General features: G+C 41.0%; 1 protein-coding gene and 1 non-coding gene across 4 annotated transcripts in view; one reads left to right on the plus strand and one right to left on the minus strand.

Annotated features, from left to right (window-relative positions):
- Positions 1-16,228, plus strand: part of F8 (coagulation factor VIII) — a 142,391-nt gene that overhangs the window by 22,931 nt on the left and 103,232 nt on the right. For all 3 annotated transcript variants that reach the window (XM_070785447.1, XM_070785448.1, XM_070785449.1), the window contains 3 exons: positions 888-1,010; positions 5,669-5,881; positions 13,908-13,976. In XM_070785447.1, coding sequence (XP_070641548.1) covers positions 888-1,010; positions 5,669-5,881; positions 13,908-13,976 — 405 coding nt within the window. The remainder of the gene's footprint in view (positions 1-887; positions 1,011-5,668; positions 5,882-13,907; positions 13,977-16,228) is intronic.
- LOC139181801 (small nucleolar RNA SNORA25) lies at positions 14,892-15,017 on the minus strand. The gene has a single exon (XR_011565540.1). It is a non-coding gene; the product is annotated as a small nucleolar RNA SNORA25 (small nucleolar RNA).

Here is a 16,228-nt window from a genome sequence, read left to right on the forward strand (position 1 = left end):
CTATAACCTTCTTTTCTGCTATCTTCTATCTCATTCACTTTGCTTCAGCCACAGGTTACTTTGCTATCTTTAAAGTATCTTCTGGTTGCTGCCTCATCATTTTCTAGTATGCCACCATGGTTTACAGCATTTATAACAACCTAAAGTTTTCCTGTTTATTTACATATTTAATAGCTTCCCTCATGGCTCAGTTGGTAAAGAATCCGCCTGCAATGCAGGATACCCAGGTTCAATTCCTGGGTTGGGAATATCCCCTGGAGAAGGGAAAGGCTACCCACTCCAGTATTCTGGCCTGGAGAATTCCATGGATACAGTCCATGGGGTCACAAAGAGTCGGACATGACTGAGCGACATTCAGTTTTACTAATGTCTCTCTAATTTGATCTCTATGGCCTATCTTCTTAATTACTTCTTGTCTAGTGCCTAGGATGGTTTATAGAATATAGTAGGAACCCAATTATTAGTTGAATGAATCAATGCATTGAATGCATTGCCGGAAATCTGTCCTCAGAACAACCGTAAGGCTGGGCTGGTTATAGAAGTTAATGTATTCATTTGGCTACTACTTTTTATCAGTAATCTGAAGGACTTGCTTCTCTCCTGTGACTTTGACCATCATTTTTGTGGTAACAGATTTTTTGGAGTGCTACCTTCCAAATGGGGCTTCCCTGATGGCTCAATGGTAAAGAATCAGCCTGCCAATGTAGCAGATGTGGGTTCCATCCCTGGCTCAGGAAGATCCCCTGGAGAAGGAAATGGCAACCCACTCCAGTATTCTTACCTGGGAAATCCTATGGACAGAGGAGTCTGGTGGGCTATAGTCCATGGGGTTGCAAAAGAGTCGGACATGACTTACCAGCTAAACATCCTTCCAAATGACATTGCAGGTCTGCTGGGTCCAACTATCCAGGCTGAGGTTTATGACACCGTGGTCATTACATTTAAGAATATGGCTTCTCATCCTGTTAGTCTTCATGCTATTGGCGTATCCTACTGGAAATCTTCTGAAGGTGAGTCAAATGCCCTCCTATGGTTCAGTCATACTATGGACAGAAGAGTAGTGAGTATAAGGTCATACAGCTAATGAAGGGTGGAGTCAGGATTCAAACCTAGGCCCATTGCATGAAGTCAAGAACATTGTTATTTTGGTCTTATCCCAAAGCTTGTCTCTGTCCTCTGTTATCCCTTGGGGAAATAGGCCACAGATCCTAAAATCCCACTTTATCTGCCTTCTTATGCCGAGAAAACTTCCTAGGGAAGATCAAGGCCATTGGTGTAGCAATGAAAGTGAATTCTCCTTCTCCTTCCTTAGATTCAGATTTTTCAGACATTTCCTTTCCCTCCCCTTCTTCCAGTTGCTAAAATATGAATGTCACCATGTGGTTAGGGCCAACTAGCTGAAGCACAAGCTGACCTCATTACAACAAAGAAAAAAAAAAAAAACAAAAACCTGTTTGGCCACAATTCCCATAGTGCAAGAAGGAATGAAAGGGAATATCACAGTGGACCCTGATATTGCCCAGATGGACTATGACATATACAGATCAAGAAGTTTCAAGCAAATCATCAGTACATTATTGGAGCACATGTCCTGTACTGTATGGTCTGACTATGCTTCGATGTTGACTAAGTTCTCATGCAAAAATGAAGAGTACTACCTTTCTCGGTTGCACTCCTGAGGTCAGGGCAGACGTGGACTGAGGGAAGGTGAAAGATAGGAGCAGGCATGGATATAGAGGAAAAGGCATCTCAGGTTCTGCCCCATGCCTAACAGGCTATTTCCATGAGGCTTATCTACTTGAAGGTGTCCAGAACTAATCTAGGCTCATTTTAGAGAGACCAGGGTTCCCCCAATTCTGCACCTAGGAGCTCAGTATAGAGATGACTGTTTTGTACCCTAAGCCTTGTGAGTTCTAGGAAAATAATCTGTCTAATCTGTCATACATACAACAGTCCAGGAAGAACACAGTGAGTCAGTGGCCTAATACCCATGTGATTTATAGTCCTATCACAAGCCTGTGTGTTTATATGTTATCATCCACAAATTCTTGGCCTCCTTAGATTAGCCTAGGGGCCCCAGCATGTAAGGTAAATCCATGATGATGGTAAGTATAACTTTGCATGCTTATTGACCTTTCTGATATCCTTTAATAAACTATCTGATCAACTGTTTAAGTGCTTTTCCTGTTACAAAGACAATGATTTGTTTATCTTTTTCTGATTGATTTGTAGAGTTAGTTTATATATTCTGAATACAAATCCTCTGACACATAGAAATATTTACATATCTTCTTCCAGTCTGTAGCTTGAATTTTCACTCTTTTGATAATTTTTTTGGTAAAGTTCTTAAAGTTAGTGAAGCATGAAAGTTCAAACATTAATGAAACACACAAAAAAGGTATCACATACTTTCCTTGTATGTTAGACTTTGGGTCCTGTTTAAGACATTTGCCTACCCCCAAGTCATGAAGGATTTCTTCCATGCTTTCCTCTAGAAGTTCTATTATTTTGCCTTTCATGCCAAAGTCTATAACCCATCACAAATGAATTTTTGTGTATGGTTTTCCGATAGCATTTTAAAACAGTTTTATTGAGGTTTAAATTACATACCACAAAATTCAGTCATTTAAAGTAGTTTGATGACTTTGACTCAATTCAGACAGTCATGGGGCCACCAACACCAACCGTGTCAAGAAGTTCTGGTCTTGCTGTTCAAGCCCCATTCCCACCCCCAGCCCCAGGCAACCACTGAGCTGCTTTGTAAGCCTGTCATGTTAATCTCCCAAACCAAAACTCTGGGAAATTGTATTTCAGTTCAGCAAATGGCCATCCCTTCCTCCAGAGCAGGAGGAGTACATTTCCCTACCATATTAGTATTGGACATGACCACGTGACTTTTTCTAGCTAATAGAATCTAAAAGCATAAGATGTATGTCAGGACAGCTAATTCCCATGGAATGTCTGTCAAAGGAGCCAGAAGGAGAGTTAAAAGCAGATCCAGGGAAATTTCAAGTTTGGTCTTGAGCTGAAAAGGGAAACCCGGTGCTAAAGAAATTCTTTTAAATTATTTTCTGGACAAGTAGGGTTCTAACACCACCCTAGGCTGTAAGTAAGGCCACACAATGAGGCTATGAAAGACAGCATGGGGACAGACAAGTTAACAGGTGCCGACCCAAAGCTGCTGAGGTGAAGGAAAAAGCAACTGAAAGCACGAGAGAGTGCAGTGCAGTAGCCTCTGAAGCACAGCATTTGGCCTGTGGTTGAGTACTCATGCCCAGGGGTCACTGAGCTGGGGTGTCTGAGCAGGTCAGGCTCTGGGGCCCTTGACCATGCCTGGGGCAAGGCTGATACAGCTGCAGGGGGGTGAATAGAGGGCTTTCCAGAACATTCTCGAATGTTCCCAACAGTGTTGTTCGGAATGTAACAGAAGATGGCAATTGCACAAAATGCATTCTGCTCAGAGTATTTGCAGGTGGCTGGTATAGAAGCTCAAGTAAGACTCTGCAGACAGAGGTTTCCCAAAGGAAACATACCTGAGTAGACATGGCAACTTTCAAGGCTATGCACAATGCTTTTGCCCAGGCACCACTTCACTTGGTCTGGACAAATCACCTTTGTCTTCACTGAAGGACAGACCTTGTTGTGAGCAACCTGAGTCAAATCCAAGATCTCAGGTTCCAGCTGTCAACATTCTCCTATTTTGCCAGCCGTCACTCTTTCCCTCCCCACTCCAAGAATTCTTCATTCTCCTTGGGATCCACAGGTTCCTGGCCTCCTTGATTTCTATTCTACTCTCTTGGCTAAACTGCTACCCTGGTGAAATCTGTTCTCCATCTCTTCTACTAGCAACCAAGCAAATGGCTATAGTTGAAATAAACCTTGCACCTCGCCTTAAGCGGTGCCTTACCACTGCCCAGATATCCTCCCAATCCACTCACTGTCCTCATCAAGACAGATGCAGTTTTCACACACTCTTGACCTCTCATTAACCCCTCATCCCTCTCCCAACTATACTATTAGGTAAGAGGGGATTCTTTTGCTAATGAAATATTTCAAACAAACAGAAAAAGGTACAGGAAATAATAGAGCCAACAAACATGTACCCATTAGCTCACTTTGAAAGTGACAGTCATTCAGTCATGTCCTACTCTTTGCAACCCCATGGACGATAAAGTCCATGGAATTCTCCAGACCAGAATACTGGAGCGGGTAGCCTTTCAGTTCTCCAGGGGAATCTTCCCAACCCAGGGATCGAACCCAGGTCTCCCACATTGCAGGTGGATCCTTTACCAGCTGAGCTACCAGGGAAGCCTGAGAATACTGGAGTGGGCAGCCTACCCTTTCTCCAGCGATCTTCCCGACTCAGGAATCAAACCGGGGTCTCCTGCATTGCAGGCGGATTCTTTACCCACTGAGCTCTGAAGGAAGCCCTAGCTCACTTTGGCAAATCCTTTTTGAAAACTTTTTCTTTTGTATGGCAGTATAACTGATTAACAAACAATGCTGCAATAGTTTCAGGTGGACAGAGAAGGAACTCAGCCATACAGATACATGTATCCATGCTCCTCCAAACTGCCCTCCCATCCAGACTGCACTTTGGCAAATCTTAACATTTTGCTGTCTTTGCCTACTTTATTTTAAGAAATTAAACAGAAGACACAGTTGAAGCCCCCTTTTTACCCCTCCATGATCCCCTCTCTTCCTATCCAAATGTTTTCACTATTCAGAATTTGCTACCAACCCACAATCACACAGAGACATGACGACATTCTCCATCCTGAAGTGCAGCTCATGTTTTTCTAAATGTCCACCAGGGTCTGCTAAGCACCAATATTGGTCCCCTGTTGCTTCTGGATGAAGCCAATTGTCCCTAATGCCCAGTGGAGGGATACCCATTTATAAGGGAGGCTGCTTTTGTAGTGAGTCAATGCAGGGGTCTCCTGTGCTCTGTTAGAGAGGTCCCTCTATTAGATGTATAGCTATTGTGGGGTAAGATGGAGTATAAATGAAGAACACCCTGAATGCCTTGAATGCTCTGGAGTCCTAGAGACCATTATGAATTCAAGAAACCAAGGTGAGTTGTTAGAAAAATAGTTCAATAACAGTGTAAGTGTTATGGTCAGTGCCTTTGAATATTTTCTACTTCTGTCCAATGAAATGACCTAGAACCAATAACACTGCTTTAAGAATGAACACACATAGTGCTCATTGTAGAATAAAGGTATCAGATAATTCAGAGGTCAATTTTAACATCACTAAGAATGAGAGAGCAAGAAAATATCTGTTAAAAAAATCTCTGCATCTCACCCTTCCCTGACCCTCACCAGTGCTTACTAAAGAGTCTGAAACAAAGCACATACCCAATGTTTGTCTACTGAATTGAACTGACTTGAATTAGGTAAAAAGATGGAATAATGGAAGCAGTATTATTGTTACAATCTGAAGTTCTCACAGAACCACTCAACCACTCACGTTTGCCCTAGTGGTCATGAACTCCTCTGAAATACATAAGGCGGCTTCTCTTCATTTATAGCTGCTGCTGTTTAGTATTCCAAATTGTTTCAGAAAAGTTGCTTCTTGCATAGAGTCTACTGGTGACAATAAATTTGATGCCTCCTCGAGTGGGCAATGGGCGTAGAAAGGACAACTTTATCCCTCCTTGATTTAGGTGCTGCATATGAGGATGAAACCAGCCAAAGGGAGAAGGAAGATGACAAAGTCATTCCTGGTAAAAGTCATACCTACGTCTGGCAGATCCTGAAAGAAAATGGTCCAACAGCCTCTGACCCACCATGTCTCACCTACTCATATCTTTCTCATGTGGACCTGGTGAAAGACGTGAACTCAGGTCTCATTGGAGCCCTGCTAATTTGTAGGGAAGGTAAGTATAAGAAAAAGTAGGAAGTACAAACATCTGTGTCGATTCATAAAAAATGGTGCTTCACTCTTTAATCTGAAAGAGGTTTCTTTTGCTTCGAATCATGGCCATGGAAAGGAGAATAGTCTCTGAGATGAATAGAACCCCATGGTAGGATCTATGCATCCCATATAGCCACTATGCACTCTAATGGCCAACAAAAGCCAAATTCTAGAATTAGGTATCTCTTCTCTTCCCTGGTGGCTCAGACAGTCAAGAGTCAGCATACAATGCTGGAGACCTGGATTCAATCCCTGGGTTGGGAAGATCCCCTGGAGAAGGAAATGGCAACCCACTCCAGTATTCTCGCCTGGAGAATTCCATGGTCAGAGGAGCCTGGAAGGCTACAGTCCATGGGTTCACAAAGAGTCGGACACAACTGAGTGACTTCACTTTCACTTTCTCTTCTTCTGCTTTATGCTTCACATATCCTATGGGCTTTCTCAGTAGTCCTTTATACAAATTTTGCATTAGGTTCCTTGAAACCTCCATGAAGGTAAATAGTACATCTAAGTGTGTGACTAATGCTCAAAATTCTCCAAGCCAGGCTTCAGCAATACGTGAACCATGAACTCCCAGACATTCAAGCTGATTTTAGAAAAGGCAGAGGAACCAGAGATCAAATTGCCAACATCCGCTGGATCATCGAAAAAGCAAGAGAGTTCCAGAAAAACATCTATTTCTGCTTTATTGACTATGCCAAAGCCTTTGACTGTGTGGATCACAATAAACTGTGGAAAATTCTGAAAGAGATGGGAATACCAGACCACATGACCTGCCTCTTGAGAAACCTCTATGCAGGTCAGGAAGCAACAGTTAGAACTGGACATGGACCAACAGACTGGTTCCAAATAGGAAAAGGAGTACGTCAAGGCTGGATATTGTCACGCTGCTTATTTAACTTATATGCAGAGTACATCATGAGAAATGCTGGACTGGAAGAAGCACAAGCTGGAATCAAGATTGCTGGGAGAAATATCAATAACCTCAGATATGCAGATGACACCACCCTTATGGCAGAAAGTGAAGAGGAACTAAAAGGCCTCTTGATGAAAATGAAAGAGGAGAGTGAAAAAGTTGGTTTAAAGCTCAACATTCAGAAAGCTAAGATCATGGGATCTGGTCCCATCACTTCATGGGAAATAGATGGGAAACAGTGGAAACAGTGTCAGACTTTATTTTGGGGGGGTTCCAAAATCACTGCAGATGGTGATTGCAGTCATGAAATTAAAAGATGCTTACTCCCAAATCATCCCCCATCCCTCTCCCACAAAACATGTATAGTATCATATAAGAAACGAATCACCAGTCCAGGTTCAATGCAGGATACAGGAAGCTTGGGGCTGGTGCACTGGGATGACCCAGAGGGATGGTATGGGGAGGGAGGTGGGAGGGGGGTTCAAAACAGGGAACACGTGTACACCCATGGCAGATGCATGTTGCTGTATGGCAAAACCAATACAATATTCTAAAGTAAAATAATAATAATTATATAATAAAATAAATAAAAATAAAAGACGCTTACTCCTTGGAAGGACAGTTATGACCAACCTAGATAGCATATTCAAAAGCAGAGACATTACTTTGCCAACAAAGGTCCGTCTAGTCAAGGCTATGGTTTTTCCAGTAGTCATGTATGGATGTGAGTGTTGGATTGTGAAGAAAGCTGAGCGCTAAAGAATTGATGCTTTTGAACTATAGTGTTGGAGAAGACTTTTTTTTTTTAATATAAATTTATTTATTTTTGAGAGTCCCTTGGACTGCAAGGCGATCCAACCAGTCCATTCTAAAGGAAATCAGTCCTGGGTGTTCTTTGGAAGGAATGATGCTGAAGCTGAAGCTCCAGTACTTTGGCCACCTCATGCGAAGAGTTGACTCATTGGAAAAGACCCTGATGCTGCGAGGGATTGGGGGCAGGAGTAGAAGGGGACGACAGAGGATGAGATGGCTGGATGGCATCATCGACTCGGTGGATGTGAGTTTGAGTGAACTCCGGGAGTTGGTGATGGACAGGGAGGCCTGGTGTGCTGCAATTCATGGGGTCACAAAGATTCGGACACGACTGAGCAACTGAACTGAACTGAACTGAATGGTGTATAGGCCATTTCGGGAGGTTAGTTTGTCATCTGTAACCCCAAAGCAAAAATCTGAGAAAAGCAAGAATTTATACATGCTTATAAGTTCTTATGTTAAAAATCATAGTCATTTAAATTAAACCTTTTGTTTTATGTATTTTTTTATAGTCATTTGGAGTTTATTCTTTTTTTTTTTTTTCCTCCTAGGAGCATGGCCCCTGCTTTTATTTTTGTTTATTTTTTAAATATAAATTTGTTTATTTTAATTGTAGGCTAATTACTTTACAATATTGTATTGGTTTCGCCATACATCAATATGAATCTGCCACAGGTGTACAGGTGTTTCCCATCCTGAACCTGCCTCTCACCTCCCTCCCCATACCATCCCTCTGGGTCATCCCAGTGTACCAGCCCCAAGCACACTGTAACATGCATCGAACCTGGACTGGCGATTCGTTTCATATATGATATTATACATCTTTCAATGCCATTCTCCCAAATCATCCCACCCTCGCCCTCTCCCACAGAGTCCAAAAGACTGTTATATACATCTGTGTCTCTTTTGCTGTCCCACATACAGGGTTATCGTTACCATCTTTCTAAATTCCATATATATGCGCTAGTATACTGTATTGGTGTTTTTCTTTCTGGCTTAATTCACTCTGTATAATAGGCTCCACTTTCATCCACCTCATTAGAACTGATTCAAATGTATTCTTTTTAATGGCTGAGTAGTACTCCATTGTGTATATGTGCCACAGCTTTCTTATCCATTCATCTGCTGATGGACATCTAGGTTGCTCCCATGGCCTGGCTATTATAAACAGTGCTGTGATGAACATTGGGGTATATGTGTCTCTTTCAATTCTGGTTTCCTCATTGTGTATGCCCAGCAGTGGGATTGCTGCGTCATATGGCACTTCTATGTCCAGTTTTTTAAGGAATCTCCACACTGTTCTCCATAGTGGCTGTACTAGTTTGCATTCCCACCAACAGTGTAAGAGGGTTCACTTTTCTCCACACCCTCTCCAGCATTTTTTGCTTGTAGACTTTTGGAGAGCAGCCATTCTGACTGGCGTGAAATAGTACCTCATAGTGGTTTTGATTTGCATTTCTCTGATAATGAGTGATGATGAGCATCTTTTCACATGTTTGTTAGCCATCTGTATGTCTTCTTTGGAGAAATGTCTGTTTAGTTCTTTGGCCCATTTTTTGATTGGGTCGTTTATTTTTCTGGAATTGAGCTGCAGGAGTTGCTTGTATATTTTTGAGATTAGTTGTTTGTCAGTTGCTTCATTTGCTATTATTTTCTCCCATTCTGAAGGCTGTCTTTTCACCTTGCTTATAGTTTCCTTTGTTGTGCAGAAGCTTTTAATTTTAATTAGGTCCCATTTGTTTATTTTTGCTTTTATTTCCAATATTCTGGGAGGTGGGTCATAGAGGATCCTGCTGTGATTTATGTCGGAGAGTGTTTTGCCTATGTTCTCCTCTAGGAGTTTTATGGTTTCTGGTCTTATGTTTAGATCTTTAATCCATTTGAGTTTATTTTTGTGTATGGTGTTAGACAGTTTTCTAGTTTTATTATTTTACAAGTGGTTGACCAGTTTTCCCAGAATCACTTGTTAAAGAGATTGTCTTTTCTCCATTGTATATTCTTGCGTCCTTTGTCAAAGATAAGGTGTCCATAGGTGCATGGATTTTTCCCTGGGCTTTCTATTTTGTTCCATTGATCTATATTTCTGTCTTTGTGCCAGTACCATATTGTCTTGATGACTGTGGCTTTGTAGTAGAAATGTAATATACCACATTAACAAATCGAAAAATAAATGCCATATGATTATCTCAATAGATGCAGAGAAAGCCTTTGACAAAATTCAACATCCATTTATGATAAAAAAACTCTCCAGAAAGCAGGAATAGAAGGAACATACCTCAACATAATAAAAGCTATATATGACAAACCCACAGCAAACGTTATCCTCAATGGTGAAAAATTGAAAGCATTTCCCTTAAAGTCAGAAACAAGACAAGGGTGCCAACTCTCACCACACTATTCAACATAGTTTAGGAAGTTTTGGCCACAGCAATCAGAGCAGAAAAAGAAATAAAGGGAATCCAAATTGGAAAAGAAGAAGTAAAACTCTCTCTGTTTGCAGGTGACATGATCCTCTACATAGAAAACACTAAAGACTCCACCAGAAAAGTACCAGAGCTAATCAATGAATATAGTAAAGTTGCAGGATATAAAATCAACACACAGAAATCCCTTGCATTCCTATACACTAGTAATGAGAAAATAGAAACAGAAATTAAGGAAACAATTCCATTCACCATTGCAATGAAAAGAATAAAATACTTAGGAATATATCTACCTAAAGAAACTAAAGACCTATATATAGAAAACTATAAAACACTGGTGAAAGAAATCAAAGAGGACACTAATAGATGGAGAAATATACCGTGTTCATGGATCAGAAGAATCAATATAGTGAAAATGAGTATACTACCCAAAGCAATCTATAGATTCAGTGCAATCCCTATCAAGCTACCAACGGTATTTTTCACAGAGCTAGAACAAATAATTTCACAATTTGTATGGAAATACAAAAAACCTCAAATAACCAAAGCAATCTTGAGAAAGAAGAATGGAACTGGAGGAATCAATTAAACCTTTTATAAAAAAAAATTTTTATTAGGAATTCTCTAGCCATCTAGTGGACTCTGTGTTCTTACTGCCAAGGGCCTGGGTTCAATCCCTGGATGGGGAAGTAAGATCCTACAAGCTGCACAGTGTGGACAAAACAAAAAGTTAAAATAACTTTATTGAAATGTTTGTGAATAAACATTTAAAAATTTATTGAAATATAATTAACCAACAACACTGTTATAGTTACAAGTGCACAGAGTGAATGAAGTCACTCAGTCATGTCCGACTCTTTGCAACCCCATGGACTGTAGCCTACCAGGCTCCTCTGTCCATGGGATTTTACAGGCAAGAGTACTAGAGTGGGTTGCCATTTCCCTCTCCAGTGTACAACCTAGTGCCAAATGAATGAACAAATGAAAATATACTCAACGTCTCTAGTCATTAAGGAAATGCAAATCAAAACTTTGAGATATTACCTCACACCTATCAAAGTCTCTCAGTCGTGTCCGACTCTTTGCGACCCCATGGACTGCAGCCTACCAGGCTTCTCAGTCCATGGAATTTTCCAGGCAAGCGTACTGGAGTGGGTTGCCATTTCCTTCTCCAGGGAATCTTCCCAACCCAGGTGTCGCACCTGGGTCCCCCACATTGTAGGCAGACGCTTTACCCACTGAGCCACCAGGGAAGTCCTACCTATCAGAATAGCTATTATCAAAGAGGCCATAAATAACAAGTGTTGGTGAGGATGTGGAGAAATAGAGAATCTCCTGCACTGTTCTGTGTGTACTAAGTCACTTCAGTCATGTCCAGCTCTTCGTGATCCCATGGACTGTAGCCCCCCAGGCTCCTCTGTCCATGGAATTCTCTGGCGAGAATACTAGAGTGGGTTGCCGTTTCCTTCTCCAGGGGATCATCCTGACCCAGGGATCGAACCCAGGTCTCCTGCATTGGCAGGCAGATTCTTTACCATCTGAGCCACCAGAGAAGCCCTTGGGGAAGATTACTCAGCAATAAAAAAGAATGAAATCTTGCCATTTGTGACTACATGGATGGACCAAAGGGCATTATCTTAAGTGAGATAAATCAGACAGAGAAAGACAAATACTGTATCATTTCATTTATATATGGAATCTAAAAAACAAAACAAATGAACAAAAATAATAACACAGAAACAAAGCTGTAGAAAAAGAGAACAAACAGGTGATTGCCAGAGGGGAGCGAGGTCGAGGGATGAGTGAAATAGTTGAGGGCAACTGAAAGGTACAGATCTCCAGTTACAAAATAAATGAGTCACAGGGATGAAATGTACAGCATGGGGAATAGAGTCAATAACAGTGTAATAATCTGTATTGTGATAGATGGCAATTAGACTTGCTGTGATCATCTTGGAATGTAAAGAAATACAGAATCACTATGTTGTGCACTTGGATTGTATATGTAATGACATATGTCCATTATAGTAGTATCATATGGTATCATATGTCATATAGTGTCATATATTATATAGTATGATATATATGTCATAGTATATCCTTCCCTCTTCTACCCTCTGGCAAGCACTGTCTTTTAAATTGTCTCCATAGTTTTGGCAGAATGTCTTTTCCAGAATGTCAAATAGTATGTAGCCTTTTCATATTGGCTTCTTCCACTTGTACTGTGTATTTAAACTTCCTCCATGTTTTTGATGGCTTGATAGCCTATTTCTTTTTAGGGCTGAATAATAGTTTGTTGTCTAGATGGACTGACGTTTATTTATCCATTAACCTATTGAAAGATATCAATTTCACTGCTTGATAATTATAAAAATATTGTAAGAAGATTTAAAGTCTTTTCAGACAGCTTTATCTGTATTTTAAATTTGTATGGGTGAGTTACTTTCTTCATCCAGTTTAACTTTTACTTTCTAAGCATCAAGAATAAAAGAGAGAGAAAAGAACATTATAAACAAAACTCTTCCTACTCAAAATAAACCTGCACTTCCCAATCAAATGAAAAAAGAAAGAAAGACAACTAACAAATTCAACAGTTAAACCATGAAGCAAGGTCATTTGTAACATTGATAACTTTAAATATTGATATACATGGTGTTCACTTTAAGTATGAGTATAGGTATTTAACATGGATAATTGTTACTTTGCTCATAACTTTTAATTTACAATTGCAGAAGTTAAAAAAAAAGTTAAAAGCATAATAGAAATTTTCTATCAATTCAGTTCAGTCACTCAGTCATGTCTGACTCTTTTCGACCCCATGGACTGCAGCATGCCAGTCCTCCCTGTCCATCACCAACTCCCGGAGCTTGCTCAAACTCATGTCCATCGAGTCGGTGATGCCATCCAACCATCTCATCCTCTGTTGTCCCCTCCTCCTGCTTTCAGTCTTTCCCAGCATCAGGGTCTTTTTCAATGAGTCAGTTTTTTGCATCAGGTGGCCAAAGTATTGGAGTTTCAGCATCAGTCCTTCCAATGGATATTCAGAACTGATTTCATTCAGGATTGACTGGTTTCATATCCTTGCAGTCCAAGGGACTCTCAAGAGTTTTCTCCAACACCACAGTTCAAAAGCATCAATTCTTTGGCACTCAGTTTTCTTTCTAGTCCAACTCTCACATCCCTACACAAGTACTGGAAAAACCATAGCTTTGACTAGATGGACCTTTGTTGGCATTTTTTCTGTATTTTAATAGAAAATATATTTAATTTATTAATTATTTACATATATGCACATTTCCATGAGCAATGTGTATGATGTTTGCAGTTTTTTTTTTTCCTTTTGTATGTTTGTTGTGAATATATACATGTACGTGAAATATGATTATATGGGCTTGTCATTTGATTATTTTTCTTTTTTTAGTAATTAATTTTTGTCATCTTTTATAAAAGTAATGGTGTGCAACAAATTTTAAACTTTTTATCAAGTCCTTTACCCCAGATAATTTTAGGAGCACTGGTATAGATGTGACACCAAGGAAATTATGCTATGGTTAAGTTAATAAGGGGACGACAAAGGATGAGATGGTTGGATGGCATCACTGACTCAATGAACATGAGTTTGAGTAAACTCCAGGAGTTGGTAACAGGGAGGCCTGGTGGGCTGCAGTCCATGGGGTTGCAAAGAGTCCGACACAAGTGAGCTACTGAACTGAACTGAATTGAAGTTAATAAGAGATCAAGAGACAAAGCAGTTGATTAAGTTATGTGTCCCCCTAGTGTCATTTTCCTGTGATAGGATTTTCTATAGAAAATAAATGCTCTCACTTCTTTTTCAGGAACTCTGATCAAAGAAAGGACACAGACCTTGCACAAATTCGTACTACTGTTTGCTGTATTTGATGAAGGTTAGTGACCTGCAATCGAATTTTGGTCTGCTGAAAGAAATGAAATAGACTAATGTAACGTGGTACTTGAGCATGAGGGCTGTGAATGGAATGATGTAGATAGGGATGAAAATGAAAGCCAAGAACAAAATGCCTGCGGACTTTCATGGGCAGCTATGAAGTAAGAAGAGAGAGGAGCTGGGTAACAGATGGCCTTGTCTCTCATTAGTGAAAGTCTCTCAAAGACTTATCACTTTCCTTTTTTGCTAGTGTAGAAGCAAAGGAAAGCTTAATGATTTGATCAAGGCAGGAGAGGTACAAGCTTGGGTTCTAGAGCACACACTCTTCCCACAGTCCCAGGGCAAGGCTACTTTATGCAGAAGCCGGTGGGTGGAAGCGGGTGGGTGGAAGTGGGTGGAGCTCTCCACGCAGGAGCACTTGCTGATCCAGTGGGTGAGCCGCGTCTCTGCTCCGGGCGCCCAGTGCCTTCTTGTGGTGAGTGACCTGCGCACCTTCTCCTCCCAGCTGAGTTGAGGTGCAGCAGTTTTGCACAAGGAACTCTGGTCTGAAGGACGGGAAAGGGGCAAGGCCTCTGCCCCTCACAGTGTCTCTTGTATGTAATTTTTTTTTGTTTGCTTGTTAGTTTTAGTTAAACTTCATGTGTGCTAAGTCGCTTCAGTCATGTCCGACTCTTGGTGACCCCATGGATTGTAGCCCACCAGGTTCTTCTGTCTGTGGGATTCTCCAGGCAAGAATACTGGAGTAGGTTGCCTTTTCCTTCTCCAGGGGACCTTCCTAACCCAGGGATCGAATCTGTCTCCTGCTTTGTCAGGCAGGTTCTTTCCTGCAGAGCCACTAGGGAAGCCCTTGGTGAAACTTGGGGTGCATTTATTTACTTTTCCACATATCACCAATCATGGCACAAGTGGCTGAGGCATCTGTCTCTACTCAGGAAAACAGCACAATTGAGTGGCTATCACATCTTATGGAGAATGTCAGTCTTTGGTCACAGCATTTAAGAGCTCCTGGTTTTAGTCCTACAAGCCCTTTTGGAAGTGACCTGTTGCTTTATTTTCTCAATGCCTCCTCTTTAAAAGAAAATTTTTACTGCAAATCATATATATTTAAGGTGTACGAAATGATTTTAGATAAATATAGATAGAGAAATGATTACTACAGTCAAGTTAACGTGTCTGGCCGCATAGTTATCATTTTTTGTGCGAGATCTATTCCCTGAGCTTATTTCTGGTGTTCAATGTAGTTTGCTCATCATGCTGTACATTAGATCCCCAGAACTTGTTTGTCTTAAAAGTTAAAGGTTGTCCCATTGGACCAACATCTCCCCATTTCCCAAAACCCTTGCAGTCACCCTTCTCTTCTGTGTTTCTGTGAGTATGCTTTTTCTTATCTTCATCTCTTACTTTTTAAATAACTTTAGCAAGTTACTTAACCCCTCTGTGTCTCAGTTTCCTCCATTTTAAAGTTAAAATAATATCTACTTTTTCATAGGATGGTTGTGAGGATTGACTGATTTCAATTCAGTAACACGGGACCTTGCTTCCCTATAGCTCAGTTGGTAAAGAATCCACCTGCAATGTGGGTGACCCAGGTTCGATTCCTGGGTTGGGACGATCCCCTGGAGAAGGAATAGGCTACCCACTCCAGTATTCCTGGGCTTCCCTTGTGGCTCAGTTGGTAAAGAATCTGCTTGCAATGCGGAAGACCTGGGTTCAATCCCTGGGTTGGGAAGATCCTCTGGAGAAGGGAAAGGCTACCCACTCCAGTATTCTGGCCTGAAGAATTCCATGGACAAGTCCATGGGGTCACAAAGAGTTGGACACAACTGAGTGACACAACTGAGCGACACTTTTCTGAGGACACACTCTCACTTCACTTTCACTTTTCAGGACATAAGGTGATGTTAGTACTTCTGCTTTCTTCTCCTCCTGATAGAATCGTTCTATCATCACCTTCTCTCTCCTCTGGATCTTCCTACACTGCCATCTTCTGAACTGAGACCCCTATCACCTCTCCTCCAACTAGTCCCCTTGTCTTTTTGTGCCCCCAGCACTTCGTTCTTACTGTAGCAGCCAAAGGGAACTTACTGAAATGTGAATCTGATCTTGTCACGCCAGTCTTTAAAATCCTTCAGTTTCACAAGGCAAATGGAAACTTCTTTACACAATAATATGTGACCTCATCCCCGACGACCTGTCTAGCTTTGTTTTGCTCCTCTTGATCCATTCACGTTGCAACCACACTGAACACATTTT

The sequence above is a fragment of the Bos indicus genome, chromosome X (assembly GCF_029378745.1).
Source record: "Bos indicus isolate NIAB-ARS_2022 breed Sahiwal x Tharparkar chromosome X, NIAB-ARS_B.indTharparkar_mat_pri_1.0, whole genome shotgun sequence".
Classification (NCBI taxonomy): Eukaryota; Metazoa; Chordata; class Mammalia; order Artiodactyla; family Bovidae; genus Bos; species Bos indicus.